This window comes from Phasianus colchicus, chromosome 2, assembly GCF_987193195.1.
Source record: "Phasianus colchicus chromosome 2, bPhaCol1.hap1.1, whole genome shotgun sequence".
In the NCBI taxonomy this organism is placed as follows: Eukaryota; Metazoa; Chordata; class Aves; order Galliformes; family Phasianidae; genus Phasianus; species Phasianus colchicus.
The window spans coordinates 107,395,475-107,404,282 of NC_143437.1; the positions used below are offsets into that span (position 1 = coordinate 107,395,475).

Here is an 8,808-nt window from a genome sequence, read left to right on the forward strand (position 1 = left end):
CTTCCCTTCCCTTCCCTTCCCTTCCCTTCCCTTCCCTTCCCTTCCCTTCCCTTCCCTTCCCTTCCCTTCCCTTCCCTTCCCTTCCCTTCCCTTCCCTTCCCTTCCCTTCCCTTCCCTTCCCTTCCCTTCCCTTCCCTTCCCTTCCCTTCCCTTCCCCCCCCCTCTTTCCTTTCCTTCTGCAGCAGAAGCAGAGAAGCAGGCTGGGACTGCCACCTGCTGTCACCAAGCCTGACATAACTGGAATTTTTTTTCTCCTAATCAAATGGCATTTTTTCATCTATTCATCCATCCCCCACATCAAGCTCTCTGCACTTGTCAGCACCCAGAGCCCATCCAAAGTCTGGTTGGTGGCTTCAGCCCCCTTCTTCTGCCCCACAAACACACACAGCCTAGAGAATCCCCTGCCAGCAAATGAGGCTGAAAGAACTCCTTTTGTTTTTATCACCGGCTGCGTGGGGAGCTTCTCTTTTTATTTAACTCTCCCACTGTGCGAGCAAGGTTTCACATGAATGAAATCACAGAATCACTGATCCACAGAATCATGGAAAGGTTGAGGTAGGAAGGGACCTCAGGTCCAAGCCCTGGCCAAACAGGGACACACACAGCAGGATGCCCAGACGGTTTGGGCGCATCTCAAGCATCCTCAAATGCCTCCGTGTGGACCAAAAACCAAACCCCAAGCATTATGAAGGAAGGTCCAGATGCAGAAAGACATTGAAAAGTCAGTTGGTTTATTGGTGGCAGACAAAACCAGATGTGGATGTATTCATGGTGGTGACTGAGAGCAGCTCCTAAGTATGGTCCTGGTTGTGTGGCCCTTGGGGTGCTGGTCCATCCCAGTGCAGTCTCTGTCACCTGCAGCAGCGCAGGCGGCCGTTCAGGCAGCTTCCAGCCCAGCTCTCCATGTGGAAGCAGAGCCTCCGGCAGTGGCCGTGGTTGTTCCTGCACAGCTGGCTGTCCGAAAAACCTCTTGCTGCAGAGGGAAAGAGCATGGGTGAGCTGCTTAGGGGGTTGGGAACCCACACAGAACCCCGCTGGTGGTACTGGGTGAGCAACCAACACCTGCAGTTGGAACAGGGAGCTGCATGGTTAAGTGCTTGGGATCTGAACATCAAACACAGCTCACATCTTAACAGCTAAACCTAGGCAAGATGGGCAGCTGTGGGTTGGCTGTGTCAGGTGAGGTGGATCCCTTGGGCATTATCCTTAAACACAGCAGGAACACAGGCTTGGAGATTGCGGAGAGGTATGCACTGATGGGGATGCAGCATCAGGGGAATGGGCAAGTCCTTCTCCCTCCTTTTATCCTTAGGACTTAACTAAATGAGAGTGTAGACACACCAAGTCAATAAATCTCCTCTTCTTGATAATCAGATTTGGTTTCTATAGAAGTTACACCATCACAGTCCTCGTAACACCGCAGTGACCCCATGGCTGGATGAGACCTGAGTTCCTAATGTGTGCATTTGCCCAGAGAGGTGATGGTGCCCCGTCCCTGCAGACAGCCAAGGTCAGGCTGGATGGGCTCTGAGCACTGATGGAGCTGTGGGTGTCCCTGCTCAGTGCAGGGGAGTTGGACCAGATGGCCTTTCAAGGTCCCTTCCAACTCAAACAACTCTATGATTCTATGTACAAGCAACCAAACAGCACAGCTAAGGAAGACTTTTAAAACAGAATCCCAGAAGAAATGAGACAAAACAAAGCAAAAGACCTTTCTCTCTTTCTCCCTACTTTCTTTCCCAAGAAAATTGCCTTTTGTTTGTCATGATGTTCTCTCTGCTTTGTAGAGAACAGATTTGTTCCTTGAAAGCAAGAGTCAGGTCAGACTTGAGTTGACTTGACTTGAACTGCTCTATCTTGTCTGCCTCTACCTGGGGATCGAGTCCTGTCTCTTATCTCCCCACAGTCCTACACAAACCTCTGCAAATATTTGGTCCTTACCAGGTGCATCCTGGAGGAGGAGAATGACAACGATGGTAAAGAGCAGCTGAAGGATCCTCATGGCTGAATGTAGGTGGGCGTTCCACCCCCAGAAGGGCTGTAGGGAGGTAGAGAAGAGGGAAATCCTGGATTTATAAGGCTGGGGGTTGTGTAACGCTCCTGGAGCGGAGGGAACTTTGTCAATCTCAGATGCATTTCAACATGACAGCAAACAGTCGCTCTGGGAACTGCCTGCTCTCAGACACCTCACGTTCAGGGGGAGGGGAAAAAAAAAAAAGTAGGAAAAAATAAAAAAAGCAAAAAAAAAAAACCCAAAAAACAGCAGGTTTCTGTCAACAAACTTCAATGAGCACTGGGGAGTCTGCTCCTGGTTGCTGCTAGGGACAGGATGTTGGGGCTGACCCAGCCTGGCTGTTGGTGCATTTGTAGACTCCAGCATGTGACGTTGGAAACCCATCCAAGTGTTTGCAGGATCAAAGTGTTTTGTATTTTTCTCATTTCCAGCTCCCAGTCTCTGTACGCCTTTGACAAAGTCCAGTGTGACAAAACCCAGAGTCTCTTATTCCTCAGTGCTCCCCAGCAGGGCTGAGTTGGCTTGGAAAGCATGGGATCCTTAAAAAAACAAAGGTCTGCTCACGTTTCCCAACTTCTGGGCTACAAAGAGATGGTTTGCCAAACTTTTGTTTGCAGCTGTCAAGAAAAATGGCAATTCAATGTATTTCTTTGTGAGTTTATTACATAGGAAAGCTGGGATATGTCCCTGTAATTAGCAGAATCTTTAGGAGAAGCATGTGTATTGAGGCTTGCTGCTGGTTTGTTTTAATTCTCTAGATCAGTTCCAGGAAATCAGCAAACGTGGGACCTGAATTTCAACTTTGGCAAACAACGCAAAGCAAACAGCAAAGAGAAACCTCCTCCAAACAATAAAAAAAATTTTAAAAAAATGAAGAGGAGACATAGAAACGTTGTAAAGGTATCTTTTTACAGCAATGAAGCAGCAGAGGGCATCACTAAGTCTTTCGTTTTCCATCTGTAAGTCACCTTGATGGCCTTCTATTCGCAGGCTGGGCACCAGCCAGTGCTGGAAAATGTACAAGTGCTGTAATGTAGTGGGACACGATGTGGCCTTTGGGCTTCTTGAACAGAGCAGGGATCACCTTCATCAAACAGAGCAGATAAGGGGCCCTTCACCAGCTGGACTTTGGGTCATGGGACACCGTGTATTTAAACTGGGCGTCCTATAAGCTGGCCACACGCAGCCTGGAGAAAGGCAGTGGGTCTGTGTGCAGGAGGGGCGGTTGCAAGGGTGTGTGTGGACTCTGGAAGTCTTGTTGTTCTGCATACTGGTAGTAGGGCAGCTCTTCAGGCTTTAAGTTAAAAGAGAGGAGATTTAGGTTATGTGTTAGGAAGAAGTCCTTTACTCAGAGGGCAGTGATGCCCTGGCACTGCTGCCCAGAGCTGTGGGTGCCCCATCCCTGGGGGTGCTCAAGGCCATGGATGGGTCCTGGGCAGCCAGAGCTGGGGGGCAGCCAGCCCATTGCAAGGGTTGGGACTGGGTGGGCTTCAAAGTCCCTTCCAACCCAATCATTCTGTGATTCTGTGATACAATTCTACAACCCAAGCAGAGAGGAACTCTTGGACGCTCAAACAGTGTCTTGGTCTGATGATGGGATTGGAATCCCATCATGATTGATGGGATGATTGATTTTCATCAGATGATGAAAACTGCATGCTGGCAGTGGGAGATATTCTGGATGTGGGGTTTAGAGCAGAGCTGGGGTACCAGGTGGGCACAGTGTTCCCAATGATGCGCAGTTCCTAGTTTATTCCTAGTTTGCCAGCTCTATCTATAGAGGGTGAGCTCTATCAGGAACCATCAGAATGCTGCTGGCTGCACAGGTGTAGGATTTCTCATAATCCCAGACTACTGTCTTCTCATGGGAGAGAAGTTTTACATGGCAATGTCCTTCAAAGATTTTCCTTGATCTGCAGTTGGTTACATAAAGGAACTCTTTTTTCCCCTAAATTCGGCTCCCATTCTTTTCCCTAAATTATTCTTCATGACGAGACCATGAACAGTGAGGCCACATTCTTCTTCAGCACATTTCTTGAGACTTTCCTGATCTTCTAGACTTTTGGCATACACACTAAGCTAGCTGATACCCTCCTAGCACTGCAGGGGATGCTCTGGGAACAACCTGTGTCCAGAAGGCTGTCGTGCTTCCTGCCCCACAAGACAGAAGAGATGTTTAGGGAATAATGCCCAAACTTTACTCATGGTCAGGTTTACAGACATCGTTCCTACCTCCCGGAACACGTAGGTCTTCAGGTCCATAAGATATCTGAGCATTGACTGAAGTCAGGGGGGACTTAGCACCCGCTCCAGTTCCTGAATACAACGTGTTACCATTTGGGATGCTCTGGGGTTCTTGAGACAGCCATGCTGTCTGGTAGATGTGATCCTGGACCTATGTCCCTTTCTCTTTTGACATCTGGAGGTCACCACGCCCCTGGAGATGGGTTTTGTAGGGGTTGCTGGTGGTGTATTATCAATCGTGTGACAAGAGTTGGAGGAGGAGGAAGAGCCAAACACACAGGGTTAGAAAATGCCTTAGTTTGCATGGGGGTGTAAGGGACAGCCAGGATGCAAGGGGATGCCAGGATGTAGGGGTCAGCCAGGATGCCCACATGTACAAAGCTCACCTTCCCCAAATAATTCTGGTATTGATTACTCAGCTGCATTTACAATGGCATTTTAAGAGCTGGATTTCATTTCAACCTTGGCTATCTTTGCCAAATCAACACTGGCCTGTTGCTTGGGAACAGCAAACGAATTCCATTCGGGGATGTTCAGGCCAACGGTTGGTGAACTCATATCTCCAGTCATTCAGGAACAGGGGTGAGGACTGGGCTGTCCATATGGCTGCAGGTACCCAAAAGGCTGCAAAGACCCAAAATGCATCTCCTTAGAGGGATGGACTGTTTCTGCATCTCTTAGGAGATGATATAGGATTGCTGGCACTGAGGAACACCTATCTTTGTAGCCTCCTGAGCTACATGTTAGGTACACGTAGCTGAAATTAAAGGGTCATGCACAAATACCAGTTTTCTTCATTTGGCTCTCTCCCATAAGATCAAAAAACCTGGAGATCATTACTCTGAGTAGCATGCCCTATAATACACTTACACGTAAGCATCTTATACTGTTGTTTTGCTCCAGGGGAGTGAATGGGTCAAGAAAACATAGAGAAGGGTTGTGTAGGGTACTGGTCTGGAGTCTGCTGCTCTCCAACCTGCATGCGTGTCCTTCATGCTTCCTCTGTCCTACTCTGCGTGTCTGTTTGTCTCACTTATTGGTCAGAAATGATAATATTCTTTTTGATTTTGTGTCGATTTTTGTTTTGGTTTGGGTTGGGTTGGGTTGGGTTGGGCTTTTTTTGGAGGATGATTTCCAGTTAGATCGGTGAGCATACAAATGGGGGAGAATGGGAGCATGCCTTGTTGCAGCAGCTTGTGTCTACCATCCCATTACAACGATGCCTGAAAAAGGAGCAGTTCCAGGTGACCCTGATGGAAATTTGGCTGGCTGACAGCTTCAAAACAGACAGGGGGCAGAAGGCCCAGCATCTGGCAGGGAGATTTACGGGATGAGCTGATGAGCTCATACGCCGCACTTTCATAGGAAAACAGGCCATAAACATGGCGGCTAACAGTCCCTCAGATAAGAGGCGTGAATCACAAACTCTGTGGGCAAATCTGAGGAAGAAACTGTTTGCTTTGGAAAAGAGCCTTGATTTAAATGCCCGCTGTGTTGTGTGTGCTGGAGAGCCGGGCTGCAGCCCGCAGGGTGGGGAGGAATTTGGCTCCGGGCTCTGTTTGCAGCAGCAGTTCCCAAGCACTCCTGTCTGTTTGTGGGGATCTCCAGGGGAGGGCTGGCATCTTCCTGTGTGCCTCAATGGCCTGGACCGTGCTGTGATGACCCAGGGAGAAGATCCGGGCTGCTCGTGAATCAGGAATCGAGGCAGATGATTCAGTGCCGGACCTCTGGCTCTGGGCCCTGAGCGCGGTGAGGTCAATGGGAATTTTCCTGTTTGGTTCATCAGAGCAAGAATTTCATCTCCCAGGGAGGACTTTTCCCTGGCTCTGGCCAACGCCTCAGCTAATTGGCGTAACTCTGTCCTTACATCATTGTTTTCTTGCTTTCGCAGAAGTGACTGACCGAGAGAGATGCGGTTTTACCTGGAATCAGAGACCAAGAGCACACTGACAAAGCAGGAGGGGTCAACATTTCTTGTTGAAGATGCACAGAAGGGCACGGGGTGAATCTGGAGAGCAAATGGAGTTTGGCTGGTGCAGCTTAGAATCATGGAATCATTTAAGTTGGAAGGGCTCCTTAAAGGCCATCTGCTCCAACAGCCCCGCAGAGGACAGGGACACCAGCAGCTCCATCAGGTGCTCCATCCATCCTCACCTTGTATGTAGAAAGCTGCTAGGTGCCAACTGGCCAATCAAAATTGAGATTATTGCTGGTAGAAAAGGAGAAGCACCAGAATGCAGCCTAAGGGCAACGATGGACCAGATTCAGATCCTTCCTTAAAGCAAGCAAGCCTGGAGTCTCCCTTCTTTCTGCTGCTTTGTGGGAGACGAGTGAACCCACAGCATTCCTGTATTGCCTGATTGAACTGGGGGAAAATTTAATAATTGATGGCACATTTGCTCCTGCTTTGGCCTTTGCCAGTGTTAAAAGGGCTGTGTAAACATGTGGAGCATCCTCGTTCCCTTTCTGTGCTGTATTTCGCATCCAGCCCTTCCCATTGCCTGTAGGAACCTGGCACAACCTGGGAAGGATGAGTAGGTAAGTGCAAGGGGTTGCACTTGAATGCACTTGCATGTGTATACACATCCTGTGAATACACAGAATGCACTTGTATTTATGTTAAATCAGGCTGCACTGAAAGCAATGGAGAAGAAGGCTGCCCCATTGCAACTGATCTCCCCAGGGTGGGATGGGAAGAGTGCTGGGTGTCAGCAGGAGTGACAGACAAGCACTTGCTGTTCTGTTAAACCTTGGGTTTATTGTTTTTGGGTAAGGAGAAAGGCAGTTTCTCACCTGTGCATGACAGGTAGCAGCCGGATGCCAAAAGTGACAACATATAGTCTGTGTGACTTCAATTTAGAAAGTCACAGTGAAAGGAAAGGGTCCACAAGTGAATCCACAGCCAATGAAAGCTGGAGCAGTGCTCCCATAGAAAGGCACAACATGTCCTCCCGACCTGTTCCTTGCTGGCGGAGCTGCTGCTCTCCACCTGCTGCAGTTCGGACACCTTCAGCTCTTGGTGGCAGTCGGTGACAAAGGTTTACAGCAGAGAATGACGGGTTCAAAGCAGTACTTAGCCAGGTATTCCCCGGGGATGCAGCTCCCCACTCGGCACAAGCCCCCGTCGTGGTTACAGCTGTCTGGGCCGTGAGTGCTTCCTGCAGAGAGGAGTGAGTGAAAATGCACAGTGCTTCCTTGGGCACCGTGTTCCTGCTGCACCTGGAGCCTGTGCACACACAGCAGCAAGGAGCAAACCCCCAGCATCCCTGTGCCAGATACATCCTGGAGGAAGGAGAAAGTTTTCTCCCAGAGCCTCCAAAACCCAAGCCCAGAGCAGGAGAGCACTGAGGTTCCCCAACCAAGCTGCTCCCAGATTGGCTGTATGGTGTTTTAGCATTACTCCGGGGGGATGAAATCATGCTTTTCACCAAAGCGCCCCACTACCTCATCCAGAAACCTGAGGACACCTTCCCCCATCACTACCTGTAGTATTATGGTTTGATTACACAGTGAGGAAAGCTTCCTCCTGTCCCCAGCTTACCACCCCCAGCCTTACCGTGAGCGAGCAGGGAGATGAAGATGAACATGAAACACAGGTTCCCCATCGCTTTGGTCCTGCTGGGGATCAGCAGGGCTGAGTGTGAGAATGTGCAGAAGCCTCTGCATGGCACTGGCAGGCGGGATGGCATCCTGGAGGAGGGAGGGAGCAGGCAGGAGTTAATTATATCCCGGTGACATTCACCACTCAGCAATCCTCTGTGTCGTTCTGACCCGGCGCCACAGCTCCAAACAATGCTGGTTTGCTTCACTTTTGCTTCCTCTACCTGGCAGCTGGTATTTCGGGTGGGTGGGTTGCCAGGAAAAATGAGGTGCAGGGGTTTCTCTGTCCTCCACCAGCAAAGTGCCCGAAGAGATGATGGGCTCAGCAGTGGCAACCTGCAAAGAAAGGCTCTGGAGCTGCTGCAAGCTGGGAGTGATTCATTTCTATCTGAGCTCCTGTGTATATTTGCTCCAACTGAAACCTGGCTGTGATTTTCCTGCCAAAAAGGCCATTCCATCTCTGGCTTCTGAGAAATTAGGGAGGTTTCATTCCTGAGCATGATGACCACGTAGCACTGGTGGAGGAGGTGGCTGGTTAGCTCAGCAATGCGCCACTTGATGGGAGTTATATGAGAGATATGATATGTAGCTTTGCCTGTAAAATCTGCCTGTGATATTCCAGCTACCCTTGCCTGGCTGCTGCCCACGGTGTCCTTTCAACTGCGTTAATACCATTGTTCTTGTGAATACACCCTAAGCTGGACAGTTCTATGGTTCAAAAAATCTCACATCTTCCTTGTTCACTGATTACTCCATTGCACGTGGTCATCTGTTACATCAGGAGTAGGTCCAAGACCCACTTGGAGTGAGAATTAGGAGTGGGACTGTGCCACAGGACTTGAATACATGTTGGGCAAGGAGTTGGCCTGGGACCTTTTCACAGTTGGTTGCACTGTGAGCATTTGGACTTGCCTCTCTGGGCTGTGTGGTTGGCAAAGCTGCAAGGAATG

At 49.6% G+C, this 8,808-nt stretch overlaps 2 protein-coding genes across 2 annotated transcripts; both read right to left on the minus strand.

Moving 5' to 3' along the window:
* Positions 1-710: 710 nt before the first annotated feature.
* Positions 711-2,120, minus strand: DEFB125 (defensin beta 125). The gene is made up of 2 exons (XM_031603934.2): positions 1,942-2,120; positions 711-973 (listed from the first exon to the last, which is right to left on the minus strand). The coding sequence occupies exons 1-2, from the start codon at positions 2,000-2,002 to the stop codon at positions 852-854; spliced, it is 183 nt and encodes a 60-aa protein (XP_031459794.2). The 5' UTR covers positions 2,003-2,120; the 3' UTR covers positions 711-851.
* Positions 2,121-6,979: 4,859 nt separating this feature from the next.
* LOC149919263 (gallinacin-12) lies at positions 6,980-8,277 on the minus strand. The gene is made up of 3 exons (XM_090136735.1): positions 8,083-8,277; positions 7,815-7,948; positions 6,980-7,416 (listed from the first exon to the last, which is right to left on the minus strand). Exons 2-3 carry the CDS (start codon positions 7,945-7,947, stop codon positions 7,268-7,270), a joined length of 282 nt encoding a protein of 93 aa, XP_089992861.1. The 5' UTR covers position 7,948; positions 8,083-8,277; the 3' UTR covers positions 6,980-7,267.
* Between the last annotated feature and the right edge of the window lie 531 nt (positions 8,278-8,808).

Coding starts and splice junctions, on each gene's coding strand:
- DEFB125 (XM_031603934.2), bottom strand. CDS start 2,002: ATGAGGATCCTTCAGCTGCTCTTTACCATCGTTGTCATTCTCCTCCTC. Junction 974..1,941: donor CCTCCTCCAGGATGCACCTG/GTAAGGACCAAA, acceptor TTCCCTCTGCAG/CAAGAGGTTTTTCGGACAGC.
- LOC149919263 (XM_090136735.1), bottom strand. CDS start 7,947: ATGCCATCCCGCCTGCCAGTGCCATGCAGAGGCTTCTGCACATTCTCA. Junction 7,417..7,814: donor CATCTCCCTGCTCGCTCACG/GTAAGGCTGGGG, acceptor TCCTCTCTGCAG/GAAGCACTCACGGCCCAGAC.